At 48.9% G+C, this 22,263-nt stretch overlaps 7 protein-coding genes across 7 annotated transcripts; 3 read left to right on the forward strand and 4 right to left on the reverse strand.

The window, feature by feature from the left end:
* Positions 1 to 412: 412 nt before the first annotated feature.
* SETTUDRAFT_35980 (uncharacterized protein) lies at positions 413 to 2,329 on the reverse strand (the record flags this gene model as incomplete). The annotated part of the gene is made up of 5 exons (XM_008033077.1): positions 413 to 454; positions 505 to 1,672; positions 1,735 to 1,984; positions 2,054 to 2,257; positions 2,317 to 2,329. The coding sequence occupies 5 exons, from the start codon at positions 2,327 to 2,329 to the stop codon at positions 413 to 415; spliced, it is 1,677 nt and encodes a 558-aa protein (XP_008031268.1).
* Positions 2,330 to 3,789: 1,460 nt separating this feature from the next.
* Positions 3,790 to 5,469, forward strand: SETTUDRAFT_124609 (uncharacterized protein; the record flags this gene model as incomplete). Its single annotated transcript, XM_008033445.1, has 1 exon — positions 3,790 to 5,469. One exon carries the CDS (start codon positions 3,790 to 3,792, stop codon positions 5,341 to 5,343), a length of 1,554 nt encoding a protein of 517 aa, XP_008031636.1. The 3' UTR covers positions 5,344 to 5,469.
* A 2,228-nt stretch (positions 5,470 to 7,697) lies between these two features.
* Positions 7,698 to 9,063, forward strand: SETTUDRAFT_24612 (uncharacterized protein; the record flags this gene model as incomplete). The annotated part of the gene is made up of 2 exons (XM_008033019.1): positions 7,698 to 8,993; positions 9,040 to 9,063. 2 exons carry the CDS (start codon positions 7,698 to 7,700, stop codon positions 9,061 to 9,063), a joined length of 1,320 nt encoding a protein of 439 aa, XP_008031210.1.
* A 1,453-nt stretch (positions 9,064 to 10,516) lies between these two features.
* On the reverse strand, positions 10,517 to 10,948 carry SETTUDRAFT_35983 (uncharacterized protein; the record flags this gene model as incomplete). Its single annotated transcript, XM_008033078.1, has 1 exon — positions 10,517 to 10,948. The coding sequence occupies one exon, from the start codon at positions 10,946 to 10,948 to the stop codon at positions 10,517 to 10,519; it is 432 nt and encodes a 143-aa protein (XP_008031269.1).
* A 4,325-nt stretch (positions 10,949 to 15,273) lies between these two features.
* On the reverse strand, positions 15,274 to 16,064 carry SETTUDRAFT_144373 (uncharacterized protein; the record flags this gene model as incomplete). Its single annotated transcript, XM_008033446.1, has 2 exons — positions 15,274 to 15,401; positions 15,449 to 16,064. Coding segments are annotated over 2 exons (744 nt in total), but the record flags the coding sequence as incomplete, so codon positions are not given.
* Positions 16,065 to 17,543: 1,479 nt separating this feature from the next.
* On the reverse strand, positions 17,544 to 18,241 carry SETTUDRAFT_44897 (uncharacterized protein; the record flags this gene model as incomplete). Its single annotated transcript, XM_008033116.1, has 1 exon — positions 17,544 to 18,241. The coding sequence occupies one exon, from the start codon at positions 18,239 to 18,241 to the stop codon at positions 17,600 to 17,602; it is 642 nt and encodes a 213-aa protein (XP_008031307.1). The 3' UTR covers positions 17,544 to 17,599.
* Positions 18,242 to 19,024: 783 nt separating this feature from the next.
* SETTUDRAFT_100919 (uncharacterized protein) lies at positions 19,025 to 20,413 on the forward strand (the record flags this gene model as incomplete). Its single annotated transcript, XM_008033447.1, has 3 exons — positions 19,025 to 19,179; positions 19,393 to 19,922; positions 19,974 to 20,413. The coding sequence occupies 3 exons, from the start codon at positions 19,025 to 19,027 to the stop codon at positions 20,411 to 20,413; spliced, it is 1,125 nt and encodes a 374-aa protein (XP_008031638.1).
* Positions 20,414 to 22,263: the final 1,850 nt, after the last annotated feature.

The following is a 22,263-nucleotide window of genomic DNA, read 5'->3' on the forward strand; positions in this document are numbered from 1 at the left end:
TCGTGTTGTGGAGTGAGGGAGAGGTTGCGCACGCCATAGGCCTCAGTTTCGCCGCGGTGTCGTCTCATCAACGTCATTCGTGCTACACCATGCTTTTTCGCGATTGCTTGATACGAGAATTTATCTTCTAGTTCTCGCGATTCGATTTCTGCAATCGCTTCTTGAATCGGGTCCATATTGGTTGAGTTTTGACGCGTTGAAGTTTTGTTGTTGTGGTGGTGGGGGTGCTCAACTGGCGATGGTGCTCATCTGGTGCACGGGCACTGTAGCATCCGCCATAAAGCTCTTAAGAAGCTCCCCTACCACCTTATTCTGTGTCTTATTCTCATTTTTTCGGTCCTCTTTTTTGGGCACCAGGTACTCCATGCAGGCTCCGTTGATGACATGGAGGCTCCTAGCTAGGGGCTCGATTTTAAAAATGCGGAATATTTCCCGCCACTCGGGCATGGCGGATCTAAGGAGGGAGTCTGCAAATGAGTCTTGCCACCCAGGTGTCAACTGAACCGCGCTGATGAGAGCGGCCTTGAGCGACTCTTCGTGACCGTTTACCCTCAAGGCAGCCTTTAGAAGAGCGATTTGGAGCGAGTTGTCGTCATTTACAATGAAGAACCCGCCAGGTAGCTTTGCCTCGAGTGCTTGCCGAAGGACTTTTGCAACTTCGTTCCACCAATTGGACTTATCTGGAATCAATCTCAAGAGACTGACCACGCGCAACCCTTCCCACTCAGGCGTTTTCTGCACCGCCTCGAAGAGAGCGGCCTCAAGGTCGAAGCAGCTCGGAGGGTCCATCTCCCAAATCAAGTAGCGCCTGAGGAGAGTTGGGTCTGTAAGGCCGTTCCTTCGCTCCTCCACGGGCAGACGGGCAGAAATTTCTATATACATGTCCTTAGTAACGCGATAGTTGTTGTTCGTGATCCTTTCGTACATAAACATAGAGTTAATGCTCCTGGCGCTACTGATGCTTTCTACCACTTCTAGTCTCTTCATCCTCTCGCTTGTCTCCAATTGCCTAATATATTTGTCATTCAGCGTCCTCCCGTCCAACGTCGGCAGATGACACCAATCTCGCAGCGCCTTGATGCATTGAGAGACCGTCTTTGGTCGCCCGTCCTGCAACAGGTACGGCGCGATGCGCTGGTCCTCAAGCAGGGCCCCGATCAAGCGCTTGTCGTCATTGTCGTCGTCTATGTCCCCGGAGGCCTGTAGTCGACGCTTCTCGCATAGGTACAGGAATGTCTGCAGCGGGAGGCTGTTGGTGCCAATGATGCGAACGTACCACTGAACCCAGTGCATCCGGGCAAAAGCGTGGATTGTGCCTAGGCTCATCGGCTCGGTGCAGGCCTCGGCCCAGGCCTTCATCCCTTTGGCCGTATTGCGGAACTCATTTATCTCCTTTTCCGTCAAGGCCTTTTGTTTGTAGAGCCGGGGAAGGAGTGCTAGGATCCCGCTGAGTTCAGCGCGAACCTCCGTGCGCGCGGCTTCCAGGTCGACACCTTTGCTCGTGACCAGGAGGCAAAAGTGTGTAGCGACAAGGGTAACAAGAGGAACCTGGGCCACGGATGTAGGGTGATCACCCATGCCGATGTGCCTAATGCCGTGGCAGAGCATGGTGAAGACGTAGGGCCGGTGGGCAGACCTTAGCACGTCGGGCGCGGCATTGACCGACGGCCGCCTGAGATATAATTGGCGTTCTATTAGTACGCTTGATCGAAGCATGGCGTGCAGGCTACTTACAGAAATGACATCGCGCAGTAGGGTAATCCGGGCAGGAGTGTGGCCAGCTCGCGCCACAAACTTCCTGCGTCGTTCGCCTTGTCCAGCGCGTCGACCCAATCCTGCGCGAGCTGCGGCTGGGACACTCCATCCTTATTGCTGGTGCTGGCAGTCCAAGGCCTGAGCAATTCTGATGACAACTCCTCTTCCTCATTCAGGAGTCTTGTCACGTGGATCAGGCTCTCGGCTTCGCGGAGGAGGATGTCGGTCACTATCATTTGTTAAGAACAACAGATCAGTGCGAGCCGTCCGTTATTAGAACTGGCTGAGCTACACTTACAGGTAGAGGCTGTCCAGATGGGTAACTTTCCCTGTGCCACCTCCCGCCAGAGCGCTGCGGCCTCACTAGCCAGCGCCATGAGGGAAGCTAGAAAAGCGAGGAACTCTGCTTGTTCGAGGGTCAGGCCCACTTTGATATCGTCCATAGTTCCTTCCTCTTCCTCTCCTGCTTTCAGGTGCTGCCCTATTACTTCAATCGTCGCCTCTGTTCTTTTTTTATACGCGCTCAGTTGGTACTGGATGCCCTGCAAAAATTTGACGTACGTCTTATGGCCATGTTGTATGTGCCAGGGCGCGTATTTGTAGCGCTTCCCCCACTCTTTGCGATACTTTATAGCATCTAAGAGTTGTTTGCAGACTGTATCTCAGAGGTTTTCTGCTAGGTCTCTGGCAAGAACCTGTGCAATCTGTGTTGCATCCTCGTAACAGACGCCTTTTAGTAGTCCCTTGGGATCTAGCGTTTTAAATATCTCCTTGTTGAGCACCTTATACTCGTAGTAGAGGGTTCCTCGCTGCTCAGTAGAGATTGAAGAAGACATTTTGATAATATTTGCTGGTATGTGCCTCGCAAGTTACGTAGATGCGAGCTGGTGTAATTGAAGGTAGAGAGATGATGAATAGAATAATGGGCAGCTGTGGCTTTTGTAGTATGTCAGGAATAGGTCCGTGCATATTGTAGGCAGTACCCCTGTGGCTCAGCACGCTTGTTAAGAGTGGGATCTTGAGTAGAAGTAATATAAGACTTCCGGTGTCAAGGCTCTTGAGGTTGGTTTTCGCGGATGAAGCAACAGGGTGATATGAACAATGTCACTGCAAGTAACTATTGTATTGTAGGTACTTGTACTCGTAACTTAAGTTGAACACATCGAGCCATAGGGGCTCAATGCCTGCTGCTATATACTAAGGGAATGTAGTGATCGTGTACGATCAGAAGGAGTGACGTTCCTCAATGGCTGAGGTCGTGATCGTGTACGATCGATAGTATGATCGTTGACGATCAGTCACGTGACATGCGGCGTGGTTAAGAAGGATCCTGATGGCTGCGGCGTGGCACCTCCTGTGCCGCATCCTCGAAACTGATTACTACCCTGCAGGTCGTAACTAAGCAGTTTCGCTTACTCAGGTATTGCGTTAGGGAATGCCCCCCCTTCCGGATCTCAACCTCTTTTGGGTTAGCGTATAGCGCTCAGGCCACCCAACCCCCTAACTCCATTTCTTTTGGTTCTACGTCACCGTCTCTATCGTTTTACGAATAGTCAGATATCATGACGCTTGGGTACATTGGAACACAACTGCCATGTGCAAACGCCTTTCAATCTTTTGCCATCAACTTTTCCAAACCACTAATCCTTTCGAAATGGCCTACGATTAGCTCAGGTTGTCGCTTTGTTATCAGTAGTGCTGGGCATGTGCCTAATGAGGCAGTGCCGAGCTAAGCTGCCGAGCTTCAGTCGTTTGCACTTCGCCGTCCTCTGAAGGCTTGCATCGCCAGCTCTACCCAAATAACCCAAGCACCACTATCCGCATCAGCAAGTACCAGCTTACCGCACCATTCTCGCGACATGCAGCGGCTCTGCAATTCCATGGCCAGCGTATCGCTCGTGCTGGCGGGGTCGCTGTAGTGGCTTGGCATGCCCGCGGGCGCAATCGTGTTGCTTGGTCAACCACACATCCTCAACTTCGGCGGCCTTTGCCAAAGACGTCGCAACCTCTTACACGCTCAACGACACGACGACGATGCCGTACGCTCGGCCCCCAGCCACGCCGCCCCTACTGCCCAAGTCACCGCGGCGCCCACAGATTCTCTTCCGCCACCCCGGCTACGACGATAGCATCAACGTCCTCTTCAAACTATATGCGATCGATACGGACACGGACGGCGGCCATGACAACGAGGAAGAGGTGTCGCAGCGACCCGGAACCCCAGGCCTCTATGCGCAGTTCGCCCTCGACGCCTGCGCCATAATCGCAGGCAATCGGTTCAACGGCTGGCTCTCGACTTCACGCAACCCCGACGACGCGCGCAACAACCGAGTCGATGCCAATAGCACATTGGTCGCGCGCAGCTATTATTACCACCTCGATCACGACGAACCCATCGATGGACCCGACGGCGAGCCGTATCGCATCGTCCCCAACTTCCGCGAATGGCACTTTCCACACAACCAAACCCCAGCGCACTGGGAGCAGCTTTCCGTGAACGCGACGTCTCTCGACTCGGCCCGTACACCCTCCAACCTCACAATGGCACTGCAGATGCGTGACGGAAGCTGCCGTATAAGCGGATACCGAGAAGAGCTGCAGGTCGCGCACATTGTGCCGCAGGCGGAAGTGGACTGGTGGAAGGCAAACAGCATGTCGAATTACAATCGGAGTTTGACCAGCGGCATGGACGATACGGCCAATGCCATGTTCTTGACAGCGAGCCTCCACATTGCCTTTGACAGGCCCCGATTCGTCTTTGTGCCGAAGCCTTCGAGTGACGACGGAAAGATGCGGTTGGTTCTCCATCTGCTTGAGCCTTCAGCAGAGTTTGAGCATCTCTACCACAACCGGGAGCTGCACCAGTCGGACGTCGGGGTTGAGATGCTGTTTGCGCGTTTCGCATGGACGCTGTTTCCTCTGCTGGACGCGTTCCTCTCGTGTAAGGAGAGTCGCCGGTTGGCTGTGCGTGCCGCTCTCAACGACCAGATTCTCTCGCGTGGATACTTTACTGCCGCGGCTTGTGAGCGGTTCTCCATGTCGTCGAGCAGGAAGCGGTCGGTGAGCCCGAAGAAACGGAAACCGGATGAGGATGCGGTCGACAGCAATTGTGTTGACGATGTTGACGCCCATAGGGATGTCAACACGAACACATCTCCTTCTGCGACAAACCTCCGCAAACGTTCGATCGGATGTGTGGATCACGAACCCCTCTCACCGTGTCAAACACCCCCAAGCAACAAACGACGGAAAGCGTCGCCTATCCCCGAGCAAGCATCATTCTCGTCCAACGTCTCGTCGGCGCCATCCACTGAATCCTCCACCCGCCATTCCGACCACGAAGCAGAAGAATCGTGTGCGATAGTATCCCACGGCTCGCCCTTGGCACAAAAGTGGTTGGAACAAGAACGTCAAAGATCTGATCCCGAACAGACTTGGACAGAGGAGATGCGCTGGGTACGTGAAGTATGGGCTGGCAAGGCCATGGCTAATCATGAAGTTCCGAGGTTTTGGTATTCGAGTGGGTATGAGGTGAGGCATGCGGAACGTGAGGATGAATTGGGAGTGGGAACTGAGGTGGCGGAGTAGGTGGAATATATATGTCGGGGAAAGGGCCTGTGAAGGCTTTCGTGGTGTGCTTCGTGCATTTTGTTATTACGCTTTGGGGATTTGGCAGGCAAAAAGGAGTTGCTTGGTTGGTTGCTTACACGATACCCACATATTATTCTTCTCAATATACTTTGTTCGCATTGCGCATGAATACGCTGGTTCTCGACTACCTAACAAGATTATGCGTAAAGCTTGACTGTTGTTTTCTTCTCGTTTTGTCGTCTTCCACGCACGTGTAACGTTTCTCAACGTATATAAGGGCATGACGCTCTAATCAGGACTTATTCGCTACTCTTGACTTCTGTCATGCGTTGCAGCAAATTGATAAGGGGCATCTGCGATGCCCCAACATCTTGAGAGGGCCTGGCATCTCGAGGTGTTGTGTCTTGGCGAGATGCCACTTCACGTGACCAACGCCCCGCGCTGATCATTACCTTCTGACGTGGACACTGGTTGGTCTCCAACCCCGAGTCCCATATCAAGGAGAGAATCCTTCTTGCTACTTGTAACAGTTTTATATACGTACTTAAGTATAAGCTAAGTGTGAAGGTTATCCTTAGATGACCTAAGAGTTGGTTCTCAGGGAATGAGTGAGTGCGATGGACGGGGTTGGTGTGATAGCACGATTGGTAGATCGATGTAATATCTGTAAGCAATTAATTGTGTAAGAACTATTGTGTATTGTGTAGTACATGATGCTAAGAGCAAGTTTAAATACAGTATTATTAGTCAGTAGGTAACCACGTGACTATATATGGTACTTCTAGGCTTACAATATCACGAGGGGTTCGAGAATGAAGTATAATCCTTAGATTAAATACTAGAGTCTTGTACGAAGTTGAACACAATGAACCATAAGGGTTCATTGCCTATGCTATATACTTTGGTGATAGCCGTTCTGAGTCCTATCGCTAGCCCTGGTAGTCGTGCGCGTTCCTATCGCTCACTGCAATCAATTTGACGAGGAGTCTTGCAGTCCCACCAGCCACCGCTAGTCCTCACTAGCCACTATCAGCCACGATTGCCCATACAACGCCGCAACCACCCCCAGTGGGAGACCTATCATGCTGCGCTTGAGGTTTCAAAAACTTTCAAGCCTAAACAGGAGCTCTCACAATCCGATATCGCGAAGATGCTTGGCGCTAATCGCAGCCCTCGCACACCACTGCATCAAGGTTTCACCATCTCACGTGCTTTACGCTTTGAAAACCACCCGCGAGTGTGTAAAATTGTCTTTAGGTCTCATGACGACCTAATTGGCATAGCCTTCGTTATTGGGTAAGCTTCGTGAACGGTTGGAACATTGTGTGGCTTTAGTATATTCTTAAGACCATCATTCATTTCATTCACACAATCTCAGCAAGAGATCTGTCCAGGCTGGCTCCTACTCTCTGTCGCAATCTCTATAGAGCTGACTTACCAAGCTAATAGTTCTGCGGCTACACATCGTGGGGTTAAATGCGTGTGCAGAATGTATGGCTTGGCTACCTAGGTAAGCTTTACTCCAAGGTTCCATGCGATGAATGAATGAAGGCGAAGTTGGACTGCACCACACGTCCGAACGTTAGAGGAAGCGGCTTCATTTATAAACCTAGAGATATTCCGAAACCCTACACATTATGCCAAACGGAATTATGGTCGAAAGGGAATTATGGTCGGATAGCGCGTTTTACCCCTGCCCACCTACCCACCAGTTCGCAGTAGCAAACACCGTCCGAACGATATTCAAAACAGGTCGTGCAGGTGCAACTTCTACCTTAGATGCAGGAGACTCGCGCACGTTCAATGCACTACGTTTTATCATCGTACGATATGTGTAGCGTGAGTTATCAGATAGAATAGGGGAGAAAGTTGGTGTTCGTGGATATGGCCTGTGCTAACTTAGGGTTGCGCTGACAGTTGCGCTTGGGGATATGCTTACCCTAACACCCGGTGGACAAAAAAAGCGATACTCTGCACGAGCCACTACCCACCAAAAATGATAACACGCCAGAAGGTAGCAACTTTATAGCGCTATAATACTATAATCTTTTTAATAATATCTCTATTTTTTACGTATATTATATTCGCAATATACTAAAGTTATATTCTAAAAGAAAGAGAAACTATGAAAGTTATCTACTTAGTGCTCGTGGCAATACGAAGTGCGACTAATGATTTGGAGTATCGCTTTTTTTGTCCACTAGGTGCCTAAGTACGGTTCACTCGCGGACACCGAACGGAACCTTCGTACTTGTAAATTTAGTCTTGGTGCGTGCACGGACCAGCACCCCGCACTTCTACTTACAAAGCGCTGGTTCACGCTTTTACTACCCACAACACGCCGCAACGCAATGTTACTTCTTGATCTTCCAACGGAGCTTTTACTCTCAGTTCTAGAATACGTCAATGTGTGGGAATGGAAGCAGGTTAGGCAGACCTGCAGAAGCCTAAGCAAGCTTGCAACGCCTCTTCTTTTCCAGGAGATTAACTTTAAGCTCTGCGAGCACGGCTGCGAGTCCTTGTATAACATCTCCCAGAACTATATGCTCAACCGTTTTGTCAAGACCATCGCGCTCCGCAGAATTCGTGGATACCGGAAGTTTGCGGACTTCAACGCCTGGGTGGAGTGCATACACCAGCCAGGCACTCCAGATCACATCCCATGGAAGACTTGTCATACAACTTACTACGAGAATGAAGAACTACGTAGTCAGCTCATGCCATACGAAGAGTGGGCTAGATTGTCCAAGGAAGAGAAAAGTGTGCTCTACGAAGCGTACAACGCAGACCGCGAGCTGCAAAACAAAGACGCTTGGTCTATCGCAAACGCAGAAGCAGGGAATGTTTCTGTTACTCAATTTGCCAAGGCCCTCCAAACACTGCCGAATTTAAGTGCCCTTGAGCATGAACCTAGATTTCTTGACACTGACGCATGGGCTCTTCAATGGCGAGATGTTTATTTCCACCCCGACTATATTATTGGGTTTACAGATAACGATGAAGACGAAGACATCGATGCCCTACAATTGTCAGTCGTGCTCGAAAGGCTCGCATACTTCAGAGGAAAAGGCCAGAGGCTACAGAAGATGAGCATGTATATTGGCGGCCCTGCCTTCGCAACACCAGCGCGCTTGAAACTTCTAAGGCTCAGCGGCAGTCATAAGATTACACGTCTCTGTCGATCCATTCATGCGACTTCGCCAGAAGCAGACGCAGACGCCCGTACTGGCCTTGTAGAATCTGACGAGATTAAGCTGCTCTATAGGCGGCTGCAAGCGATGGCGTGCGCGTTCTCTGATCTGACTTGTCTTGATTTCTGTGTGTCTGATAATGACGAAATGACAGGCTGCATGGAGAGCGCAGCGAAGCTCGTCCTTTACTTTCTCATTAGTGCTACCAAACTCCAACAACTGAGCCTAGCATTCGGAAGACTTGTTGATGGCTATCTTCGTCCAACGTATGGGAGCCAAGAGAGTGAACAGGCACGAGGCTCCATAATGCTACTTTCACATCTTAGTCTTCACTCGCGTTGGAATCAGATCTGCAACGTTGAACTAGAGATAGCGACCGATCGGAAGACATTGATGGGTTTTCTGCTTGCGCACAAGGATACGCTTCGCTGTCTCACACTTGTACGCACGTCTCTTGTACGACTGGGAGACTATCGGAATACGTGGGAGCCGACCCTTACAGAAATTGGGCAATGCCTTTGCCTAGAGTTCCTCAGTCTCTCGACCCTCTGTGACACTATACAAGACTGGGCGCCAGGTGTTTGTAGGCGCATACTGTTCGATGTGAAGGATAACGTATGGAAAAGCAAAGAAAACGAGTTTGAAGCGTATCACAGCGCAGTAGTCGCACGCGTACTCCGAGGGGAAGTGATTGATTCGCTCCAGCCGCACACTGCGGTGGCACGCGAAGTTAATATAGTTCCATAGTCATCCTCGCGTCTGAAGAAGGTACATCTTATTGCGTAAAGTGTAATTCAAGACGCTCTTTGTATAGTATGTTGTGGAGCCAGTAGTGTCCAGCTTGCGTGCTTTCAGCCATATAGCAAGTGCCTAAATATCGCAGGTAAAGGAGACATGCGCGCATTGGAGCGCAGTCGCAGGCCGCACGTAGGCAATAGTGTAAAACTCGTCGAGGTAGCAGAGGATTGTAGCACCATTGCGGGCGCTTGTGGGCACCCTATTAGCGGGCAACCATGTGCGATTCGTTAGTAGCGTTGGTGTTCGTAGGTGTGGCCTATGCTGACTTAGGGTTGCGCTGAGGACTTAACCCCAAGCTTGTCATGGCGCAGGCAAGACTACTCGGATCATTGTTGGCAGTAGCGTCACTTAGAGGCATATGGGAGTGCGTGGGACATCAAACGAGCCTTGATTTGAATAGACACCTATAGGCCTTGTACGAAAGGATATCAACAGTCTACAGAGCTAGCTACAGGGAGTGTCTCTATATATACCTATCCTAGTCGGGACCGAATTGGATCCGACCAGGAACGAATAGCTGATGAAGGGAGCGGCAGATACTTCCTCTGTTCGGCTCTAGGGTTGGTCCAATACTTGGCGAGGTTGGAACATCGTTACCGTGCTCCTCAATACGTCAATTTCGAGCCCCAGTACCATTCGGGTAACATAGCAACCTGTCTGAGGTCATTGCCCGCCAAACTTAGGCAAAATGTGTTTAGCTGAGAAGCTTCCACATTCTCTTTGCATTGCTTACAGGATTTCGCCAGTTCCTGTAATTTCTTAAGCAAAGGCCCTACTGACTGCTGAGTTGCTGGTGGATGTGGCGGTTGTATATACGAGCCCCCGCGAGAATTCTGACCTTGGTTCTGGCGCACTGCTTTGAACAGATCATTACTAAAATCTTGTTGAATCCTTTCTGCGACTTGGGAGCATCTAGAATGATTGTTGTATCCAAAGGCACCAGATCTAAACGCTGGTACTTTTAATGTGATACTGATTGCGAGTGTTTGTATACGGCTCCGAAGTTCCTCTAATCTGCCTACGTTTATTACTAGTTAGTGTATAACAAGTTAATTAACTACTTGTGTGTACTCACAGAATGTCTTCCAGGGCAGAACATCACAGATTTCATTATTAGCCAGATCTGTGAATGATCCATTGTACTTCCAGACTAAGGCTTTCGATGCATTTTTAAACGCTTCCTAATCTCTAACTAAATACGACACAGCGAGAATATTTGCTGGGTCTTTACCAAGCGTCAAATGATCGGATTTGAGCCAGCCATAGACCTGGGATGGTAGGGTGAGGACATCGTAACAATCGTATTTATCCGCGTGTCTGATTATACTAAGAACTTGGTCTGTTGTGGGGTTCCGCGGAATGTGACTAAAGTTGTGGTATATTGTTGCACAGATCGCCGTCATGGCATACGGATCATCATTTGGCAGAGGAATCTTCTTTCGAGATGAGGTATTTAAATCTTGACCTTCGCGAAAGTTTGGGCCAAGCAGAGCTGCAAAGACTGTTGAATGCCGTTTAAGGAAGAGAGAGTCCGCATGTATGCGAAATCGTTTCCCACCCACGACTAATATCACGTCGCCCTCAGGAGCGAGAACAAGAGAGTTGGCATTCATTTTAACACTCTCTTGGTCTGCTCATTCTGGTTGTACTCTGAACAGAGGCGATTGCTTGAGTGGGGCTGTAATGAGTGCGTCTCTCACGGTAGATCTGCAGCTGTTGACTGGGTTGACAGTATGGTACGGAGTAATTAGTGGGGTTTAAGTGAGAACTTTAGAGGACACAGCTTTATTTGTTGTAGTGTGTGGTGCCTGCACGGTAGCGCAAGGTAAAAATATTCAATGTTGGTGTCGGTGAAGAAAAAACTCGCTTAGACCCACTAGGCAGCAATCTCTGCCCTGATGCCTCTTCTCCGCGAGCCGATTCTATCCTTAATCCTACACAATATGCCAAACCGAACTATGGTCCCTTGTGAACAATGGTCGGATAGCGCGTTTTACCTCAGCCGATCTATTTATCACTTCGCCGTAGCAAATACCGTGAGGACAATGTTTAAAATAGATACAACCTCTACCTTAGATATAAGAAGCTCGTGCGCGTTTAATGTACTACCCTTTATTATCATGCGACCTATGTAACGTACGTTATTAGATAAAATAAGAGAGAGAGTTGGTGTTCGTGGGTATGGCCCGTGCTATGTAACTTAGGGTTGCGCTGCCGGTTGCGCTTAGGGCTACGTTTAGGGCTACGCTTAGGGCTTTACCCTAAGTCAACCCTAAGTTAGGGTTACGCCAGGCGTGAGCGGTTCTTAGCAAATTGCTATAACGTAAAAAGACACCAGTAGATAAGCACTAGACGATGATCTAGGGGCGCCAGTTAAGGGTACTTAGTAAATTTTCCAATGCACGCCCTTATATCTCTCTTATCTCAACTTATTTCTTAGGTTGAAATACTACTGTCTTGGTAAAGGTAGCCATAGAGAGAGTTTTAAAGGAGGGCAACTGTTGCCCTCGCTGAAAGCCCCTCCCCTTCATGTTACCCTCTCTTATCTCTCCCGTTCTCCTCTCAGCCTTATTGATAGGTCTGCCTTAGCATCTTTCTTAATCTAATCTCTTTGCTTTGTCTTACATGCACGTGCGCAGCTACACGCGTACGCGTAACGCGTTCGCTCTCCTATACTCTCTTCTTCTATACACTTTCCCCTTAACTTAGTATATACATATTATTTTACTATGGATTCTACCTATACTAATCTACTTAACTCTTTGATTGAATACTTACCTAAATATAAGCTTATTGTATGTCGATTGCATCGCACTTGCGTTCTACCCTGCCATCTTCAAACCCATCTACACGAACAGCACAACCTTAGTAGCGCGACCTGCCGAGCCCTTCTACAGGAGCTTCGAGCCCAGTTCGAAACGCGCCCACTACTATGGACTGATCACGATTGGCAGACCTCTCTGCGTATCCTAACAACTCCGATTCCTCGCATTCCTCAGCTTCCTCTCTGCACCGGCTTCCTCTGTCCCATGCAAGACCCTCGAACTGGTCTGCCGTGTCGTCGTATTTACCATGCTCTCAACACTATGTAAAGGTATTGCCGGAATGAGCATGGCTGGGTCAATCCTAGAAGCTAACGCAAACCTAGAAGAGTAGGAAGACCTATAGGTAGCGAGATGGTATATTTTGCAGAAGTAAGCTGCCAGGCGTTCTTTATACAGAAGATGTATCGAGTGTTGTTTTAAGTCTTAGATATACCTAGGGCTGAACTCGCGAACAGCGTATCTACGGTTGATAAGAATCCGGGTAGAGAAGACTGTTGGGATTAAATAGAGAAACAGCTTATAGCTATAGAGCAGGAAGAGGCTAGAGACGCTCCAGCCACAGGATTTGGTATGGAACCTTTAGGGACATATCCTCTGAGCCTTGAACCGTGGCTTGAGGTGACCCGATGGCACCAATATCTTCACGGCCACCGCCTGCAGGACGTCGCGCAGCTTGTCCGCCTCCCAACACATGCAGCTATCGAAAACAGTGATCGCCAATTGCTTGCGCTTATCGACGTCTTTGACAGGCTTGTTGATGAAGCTCGCACTGCCATCCTAGCTGATGAGGCAAGCGTGTTCGACCAGCATCGGGTAAACAGTTTTATTCGTGGTCGGCAGTACCACCGGCCACTTCTAGTCAAGCTACAGGAAGCGACGTACAAGCAATATAAGAAAGTGTGGATGCAGCTGCTTTGTTTTATTTCCCGCGTAGTGCTGCTGCGGCAGGCTTCGTTCCTTCACTATGTCGTCACCGATGCGCAGTTAACTGCGCTAGATCGGCTATTCGCTGCCCTCCGGAATACCCATAAAGAGGAGAATAATACAGAAAGAGAGTCCCAATTGCATCAGGATCTATGCCTGGAGTTGTGTATCTCGTTACTAGATCATTGTCCTAAAGGAAACGTGTACGACAGCCTCGTAGTTGGCTTTCTCGCTATCCTTGGCATTGATATTAAAAGAAGTGGCTTCCAGGACCCAGTTTCGTATACACCCGATCTTTCAGCATTCGTCAAGCTGGCCCAAATCCTAGTTTTACAAAAGGGGATACGTTCCGCTAACGCTGGACTGATTGACTTCCCAGCCGACCTAATCGATGAGATGCAAGACCGATTCATGGTATATGGAAGCCAATCTCCAATGAACTGGATACTCAAGATCCGCTCGTATGGCTGCAAAGTCCGGGATAATACGACTGCCTTGGGACACATTATATGGACGGACGACGGCGAACATCTGTCTTACAAGAACTTTGAGTTGTCTATGACTGCGCTCCGTTGGTTTATGCGTGATCAGGTTGAGCTGGCTCAGAAGCAACTCCACAATCTGTTACTGCTACCGCCCGACAGAGACGCAGAAAGCAGAGCAGATGCCGTTCCACCATTGCGCTTACGGGAGCTAAAAGATGACCCGACTATCAACACCCCAGATTGGAGTTTTCTTCTAGACAAGCGTAACGAGGATCAACTAGCCGGTCACGATCGCTGGCTCCTCCGCCGTATTAGGGACCATGGTTGGCTTAGAAAGCAGTTCTTAGATGGCCAGCAATCCACTACGTGGAAAAAGAAACGAGTGAAGAGTTATCTTGATGCAATACAAACCTTCCTACAACGGCTTCTACTCCTTATCCATATAACAAGCGGACAGCCTGCTAGAGGGACAGAACTTCTTATGTACACTTCAGTGGCGAAACTCGCAACACGGAATTCGGCGAAACATCTTTCTTGAGAATGGCCTAGTTACGTTTGTGACTTCCTACCACAAAGGCTATAGCATCACAGGATCCACCAAGATTATCCACCGCTATCTACCGCCTGAGGTTAGCGAGCTCCTTGTCTATTACCTTTGGCTTGTGGTGCCTTTTGTTAAGCAACTAGAACGCCTTGCGCCGGATTTCGTACCTACGAGCACGACGTCTTCCCTTCTTTGGTCTCGCTCGATAATCGACAAGTCTGGGCATCGGCAGGACGTGCCTTGGCCAAGCAAGTGCCTTAGCGACGTACTGGCTAAAGAGTTCTCGCGACATCTCTCCACACGTGCCAGCATTATTGTATGGCGGCATTCAGCTATCGCTATTACTCGGCGCCATCTTGGACGATTGGGATTCAAACGAGACTACGATGGCAAAGAAGAGATATTGACTGTCGCAGACCACCAGGCTGCGCACAGCTCTATGTTGGCAGGTCAGCTATACGCTCGGGGGATAGAGGAAGCACCAGGGCATATTGCGCCAATACGAGCAGAGTATCGCGCTATCAGCCGTGCATGGCATAGCTGCCTTGGGTTCGGAGTGTTTATTGGCAGCCGTCCAACAACATCAATGCCTAGTAATCGCTGCCAGCCACAGCTAGAAACGCGTTCTAGTACTGTACCCGATGGCATCGTTGTGGAGAAGTGCACTAGCACGAGAGAGATACTAAAGAGAAAGGAGAGAAATGATGAAGATGAGCTAGATCAATGGTTTCAGCATGGTGTTAGGTTTGGTAAAAGGGCTACACGGCGAAGCGTGATGGATAAGCAGAACAGTGCATAACTCCTTAGATAATAAAAGCTAGAATCTAGTTTTCTATTTTTTATATTTGCCCACACATTGCATAGCGATATGCAAGAGCCACAAGCAGAGCGTTGTGAAGTCACAGGTGCACATCCACTTGGACACCAAACATCGAGAGCTGGCTCCCCACACACGGCGCAGCATGGTACAAGCCACCAGTCAGGAGCCATGGCTGTGGAACTGGGCCGACAGTGCAGGCCAGGTCATGTTCCACGCCCAGATGCTGCGCCGCTGCCTCATCTGCCTGTTTATTAGGTTCGGACTTACGAAGGCCGAGACAGCAGAATTACCAGCGTGTATCCTCCCTTTACTAGAGATCCTCTATTGCCTTGATCATATCGTCGTTCTGATTCGCCTCCTCTGCATCGTCATCGGAGTCCGTGCAGTTGTCATCTAGATAGTGATGTTCGGAAGAGTTATCTGAATCTTCAAGATGGTCGATGTGTGCGTCAATGGATATACGCGCGGCTTTGATGGTTAGCTGTGTGCATACCTACAGAAGGGTGAAGACTGACCAGAAAGACTTTCTATAACCGTGGACATATCGAACGCTGATAGACGAGTAGAAGTAGATTGGGATTTCTTTTCTCTCCTAAACTTACGGAAATCTGGCGCGATGATATCATCAAACCAGTCCTTATTATCGGCGAGCTCTTCCCACTCGTAGTGACCAACAATTTCTTCAGCGGCAACTTCCCATAGACAAACGTAGTGGTCGACGTAGTATTCCATTCCCTTATTATAAGGGTCTGGGATATCATAATGCTCCATTTCAGCAGAGATATCGAGGATTGGTAAACTGTTTTTAAGTCGAGTGGCGGGGTCAATAACAGTGAGTGTCTGGTTTCCTCGTTTTGCGCTTCTCCATTTTGCGAGATTCTCAATTGCGCTGGCTGATTTTGTAAAGGATATGAATGGTGTTGGTTCCCAGATTCCATGATTGAGGTGAGTGGCAAGGAAGTCTTTACGATCTTGCTCTGTGATGAGAGGCAACCTAGGTGACCTTGATAGCATATGGCCATCCATATTGGGATTGCTCCCTGAGTTGGCATCCCAAATTCGAAGAAGTGGAAAGTCAAGCTTCTGAGTGTCACTGACTTGCCATGGATGGCGTTCCTCCTCGGATCGCATGAAAGGGTTGACGATGTTGGCTCCTAAAAGCTGTAGAATTTTTTCGCGCGTGAGGGTTACCAAATTATCATCACAAGCTCGCGAATTCATAGTGGTGGACCTGTACTAGGCTACGAAGTATTCTTTTGGTAAAGGTGTTGGTGTGTATTTGTTGAAGTGCGAGCACAAGTTGGCGATCAGACTGCGCACCCCGCACAGCCCTCCTTCCGGGGAGAGTCTTATTAATATCGGGCTCTTATGGCGATTGCATGCTGCAATCACTGGCACTACTGTTATTAGCGTTTGCAGCTTTACTTATGTGGACAGCGTTCCAAAAGCCCAGTCATCAGAAGATCGTGGATTAACCAATCAAATCAGTTATTCTGCAGCCGACTTTTTGCACTAAGTTACATACGAATTGTGGGGCTGCTCAAGTGTGCTGCGCAGCTACGTGTACGGTGAAGCCGCAATCGCTACTGACAGTAAAAACATGCCACTTGTTTGGTCGCCACTCCCCCTGGATAATCTACTGATGTTTTGAAAGAATAGCTGGGAGGGACATCAGCATTCAGATTGGAAACGTGTAGTGATGTGACTGGAGGGTTGGCGAGCCATAGTTACACGACAGAATCTCACATGCATATGTTGATGTATAGCTTGATCATCGCTAATAATATAGCACGCGTGTTGTTTAGCCAATGTGCAAGCCCGCAAAGCATCATATAAGTTAGTCGCTGCTCGGAAATGCAGTACTTATGTTGTGGATGATGTGATTATGTACTGCGACAGTCCAATCGTCAACAGTAATACAACTAAGCACCGTGCCGCAGTGGCTAGTGCGGATATCCAGACTTTGCATCACACGTCACGCCTCCAAACATGAATCTTTTGTGCACCGCTGTTTAGTATGAATGACCTGAACGTGCAGCTCTCTGTCGTCTCTAAGCTGAAATAGTTGGTGATCTTAACGGTTCATTAATAGATAGTGACGAAGGCTAGGAGTTGCGAACTTTACGTTTCGCAAGTCGTCCTAAATGGAACAGCGTGTTAGCTGCTATGACTCACCAGATTGCAGATGACAACCGCACACGGCCGCTCAATTCGCATCGCATCGGTTAGTGTACCCGCCCGGCTGCGAGCTGCGATATGGGTTCATCTTCTGCTTTGCGTCGACTTTGGTTGGCAAACCCTTCAAACTAACAAATCTTCTTGCGCAACTCGTGTGGCATATCTCGATTGCCATAACGTAAAAGGGATCTATAGGAGCAAAAGCTAATGCGTAAAGACCGTAGGATGTGGTTGCCTAGAGAGTCGAAGTCTTTAAAGTTCAGCGTTGATGATCAAGTTTGATATAAGCAACACCTTTAGGCACGACTTTACCTACAAAAGAATCATGCGATATTCGTATATCGGTTTGCTGCTATGTTGTGCTACTGTACAAGCAACATAGACTCATCTCATCTACTGTCGGATGCTAAAAGACATCATTGGACGTTCAGTATGAATCACATTATGTGTGCAAGTCTATTCCCGTAAGTTTTTCAGGAGCCATCATCCTACCGCTCTTGTTCCCGATCAATCTCCACCTCTGCCTTGCGATATATTTCCATAGTTGCAATAGCATCTTCTACACTCGACACAGGACCCTGCTTGATTGAGCGGCCCAAAACCCCCAGCGCTAGATTTTTGAGATTAGGGCCCTGGTGGGCACCGGGATTGGCGTATTTGCGGTACCCACTATACTTTTGTGTATCGCGGACAGATATGTCGAACTTGAGACGAGTGGCTGAACGAGCAACGCCTTGAAGCTGCAAGATGCGAGCAGCCAAATCCAAAGTGATGACCCTCAAATCCTTTTCAATATCGTGGCCGATCACAACCCTGTCACGAAGAAGCTCGCTTAGTTGAGCCCGGACTTCGGAAAAAGGCCTGGCGCCATTCTGCGGATCGATGTCGGCCCAGCGAATCCCAGAAAACCGTTCATCAGTGTTTGTGATGTTGACCGGCTCGGGGTAGCATATGAAGCTGTCAAATATGGTTTTGCCGTCATAGTTGACGACAGAAACGCGTCCAAGGACTTGGCCGATATTGGACTGCATCATTTCGCAGACGATAGCGATTTTTTTGGTGAGAAGTTCCAGATGCGGCCCTATTTCTTTTGGGGTTTCAGGCCCTGGTATTATGTCGATCTCGTCCATTGCCGAGTGTTGAAATTACAATTAGACGGATGCTTAGATATGATACTTTAAGGCGTGATAAGAGTTTATTGAATTTGTGTTGAGTAGTTCTAGTCTCTTATTCGGAGATGGGGTGGCACGCTACAGTTTTCAAGTTTGATGTTTGAGAGAAACGATAAGTCTAGACTGTTGACGGTCCATTGAGGCTAGCGGAGCTGATTGCCAAGTGTTGGCCTTTTTGCATCTAAAAATATATGATGGTGGGCACGTGTATAAACCTCTTAGATCAGATGATCAAGGATCTGAGCAGTCAAGATAGCGTTACACTCTCATGCACTTGCAGCTTCCGCTTTGCGCACGCGGCTTACTTGTTATCCCACGCAGGACACGGACCCACCTGGTGTAAGCTTGTCCAAAGATAGTTAAAGCATATAAATGTGATGCGTTGATTGGTCTGAGAGTTTGAAAGAAGACGCATCGCTGACAGAAACTAATACTATTTGGGTAAGATAACCACTAAGCGACAGAGGCTTAGCGTGGGATCAGAGGTCGCCTGCTTACAGAAACTGGAAGCTGCAACTGCATGAGAGTGTAGCTTATCTCGATCCCCGCAAACCGGTGAAACGCGTTTGTCCAATCGTGGTGAAGATCCGGAATGATGACATTTCCTGCTGCAAGCCACCTGCTAAGGCGTAGAATAAGCAGCCGGACTGCTCCAAGAGTGTGCCAACGCACAGCCTGATCAAATGTCATACAAAATATACGTACATGTCATGACCGCTAGCACATCAAGCAGTCACTATCATGTCAATGGTCACACATGAGATCGATCCGTTTGCAGATACAATTGTTATCCTTAAGAATCCTTGCAAGAACTTCGCCCCGTGGGACGAGACGCTCGTATCCTCTCAAATTGAGGTTCCTGAGCCGGAAGAGAAACAGCTCATAAATGCTCAGACGTTCGAGGATGATCGGGCGGACGGGAAGCTGTCAAAGAAGGAGAAGAAAGCCGGGATGCGCGCTAGAGCCTCCCGCAATAGCACTGTCCTGAACGTCCCAGAGGGCAACGGCGAGCACGCCGAGCTTTCCAGTGAAGTCTTGTCTGAAGAGCAAGGACTTGTTCAAGATCGGAAATTAGCAATAAGAGTTGTTGGTGGGGTAGAGAACCCAAGCATTGAACTAGCCGAACCCGCCTCAGGGCCGACCCAGTCGGAAGATGATGAGATTCACTATCTCGTCTCATCTCGCCACTTAATGCTAGCTTCACCATGGTTTAGGCGCACATTAACAAAAGAAGAGTTTGTTGAATCTTCGAAAAATGCATCAGACGGACGGTATCACATCCAAGCCAACGATTGGGACGAAGAAGCTCTCCTCATTCTTCTCAACATTTTCCATGTCCGAACACGCCAAGTTCCGGCTGCTGTAAGCTTGGAGATGCTCGCAAAGATCGCAGTTCTTGTCGATTACTACGAGCTCGAAAACGCAGAGGTGATGGAGCGTGATGTCAGGGACTGGACTGCCAATGTGAGGCGTAGTGTCGCGATCCCATCTTCTTACTGCCGAGACCTGATGCTGTGGATCTGCATCTCTCGGGTATTCCATATGAGCGAAGAATTCGAGAAAGCGACAGCTGTGGCGATAAAAGGAAGTGAAGGGTGGATTCAAACCTTAGATCTGCCGATCCACCAGGAAATTACATGTATGCTCTCGACTTGCGTCGATGCGAGTTCTAATTACTAACTCTAATTAGCTAGTATCGACTGCAGTCGATGCAATGCGCTTGAGCACGTTGTCTCTGAATTGCACCGCTTACTTGGGGTCTATCGAGACTTCAACTATTGCTGCCCCCATAATCCATCTTACTCTTTTCAATGTGGAGCTTTTCTCTTTGGCGCGTTGATGAAATATATGGAAAGATGGGGTTGTCTCTGGCCCCGGCCAGAGAATCCTTTTATGGGAATCAGCCTCAATAAAATATGCAATAGGAGTGGAATGACAAAGAATACGAAATGGTGGGTCAAAAGCGACTGTTACGACTACTACAGAAGACATGACCACGAGAAGTTTGAGGTTCACTCGTGCAGTCTAAATGTCAAAATTGATGAAGTAGTCCAGGATACAATGGCTAAAGTGAGAGGATTGAAATTGCAGGACTTCAGGGATAACAGCCAAGTTTCGTTTCAAAACTGATCCAAATGTTCAGCTTTAGACATTATATAACTTCAGACCGTTTTCATACATATGATTTGTTGTTCTTATTGTATCTAACCACTAGAGAGGCTGGATAACAACATGGATATAAAACGTGTTAATCTCACTCAGGTATTCGGTTCTGGAGTGGGCCCCCAAATTCCAAAACTAAACTCTATTAGGTTTAGCATTAGGGCTCTGCAGAATCATAGGAGTGCTCGATAAGAGCCAGAATCATGCTATTTAGAAATTCTACTGCTACATGACCCTGGATGCTTACACTCTTGATTACGCTTACAGCCAGTAAGCAGAACGAAGGATGTGACTCGAAACGCCCTGCCGCAATCCTTCTAACCACGCCACAATTACGTTACGTGCTTAGCGATCACTATCTCTCGGCGCTGCTGAGGAGCTGAGCAGACTGCAGCACGGCCCACCAGTAAGCAATTTGAAGGATGCAGCCTGAGATGCCGCACCTAGTATATGATGCTACGTGACTCGGCCCCCGATACATCTTGAATAGGTAATCACGGACCCCAATTCAAAAACACGCATATGCAACGCGGATCAGACCCGGATTCTCGCCCATTATAGCCTAGCGCGAATCGCCCCCTTGATTTCCGCGTTTTAGTTCTAGCGTAAGCCCCCTAAACCATTAGAATCCTCGTAGTGAAATACACTCGTTTGCAGAATCGGCTTCCGGTATCTACACTCCGCGTCCTTTCTCACAGCAGGGGGGGGGGGTCAGCCTCGCTTAGCGGGAGCTATACCTTATACGTTTTAGATCAACTTAAGCCGCCTGTGTCGCATCAGATAGCTGCCTCACATCGATGTTTCACGTGACCGAGAGTCTCCCTCCGCCACGGTCAAGGTTCTATTGCATCGTTCATCGCCATTGCAGCTCTTGTTTGCTCAATCTCATCTCTGGCCCTTTTGATATTATTATATTATTACTGTGCCCTTCAGTTTGCGATGTCATTCATCTCCTCGTTCATATTGCTGTATCCCAGCCTTATTCTCCAGATGTCATGATCGATGGAGTGCTATGAGTTGTCTGCTGCCATTAAAGCCAGCCCGTGAGATTGCACTCATGCATCATTTGCTCTCTCCCAGATAGAGTTCGCCAGCCATAGCGCGAGTTGTATTGCAGGCGAATTTTCCGAATCTATCCTGGATGCTGTCTTTTTTAGCGATGCGCTTGACGCTGCGGGAAGAGGTGGAGAAGGCATGTGTCGCGCCGTGAATGGGGGTCGAGAAAGGATTAGATCGGATCCGGCTTAGCGCGGTGCCACCCATTGGACTCGGTGAGTATATCTTCAACTTCCAATCACATCGCTAACAATTTATATCAACTTTCTTTATCGATCTGGCGACGTCAAAGACACTACTATGGTGTAGCAGGCAATATTGGCGAAACTTCGTCTAGCTAGTTTCCCTGAAGTGGCATTGCGTTTTCTAGCATATCCACGTAAATAGCACTCCATCATGGCACCATTCGAGAACGCCTTATCCTTTTTCTTTTTCCCTCAGCCTTGCGTCTACCTGCGACGAAAGTGGACTACTTTGGCGAGACGAAGGACGGTATTGGCTGAAAATTCCGCCCGGGGCCGAATACAGCGTCAGCTCATGGGGGCTCAGCCCTCGGAGCCTGTGCATCTACTGTGCACCAGGTGAGGGGAGGCTGCTGCCGCCAGGTCCCCCATGTATCGGCTGCAGCCACAGCCCCAGCTGAACAACAAGCCCCAAGGCTGTGGGTGACACACTGTGATATGTTCGCCACGAGAAGTATATATCACCCGGAGTCCAGCGGTAATAACAACCCTCCATAGTCTTCTTTCGCCAGCCGTTAG

Source organism: Exserohilum turcica (genome assembly GCF_000359705.1).
Source record: "Exserohilum turcica Et28A unplaced genomic scaffold SETTUscaffold_9, whole genome shotgun sequence".
Taxonomy (NCBI): domain Eukaryota; kingdom Fungi; phylum Ascomycota; class Dothideomycetes; order Pleosporales; family Pleosporaceae; genus Exserohilum; species Exserohilum turcicum.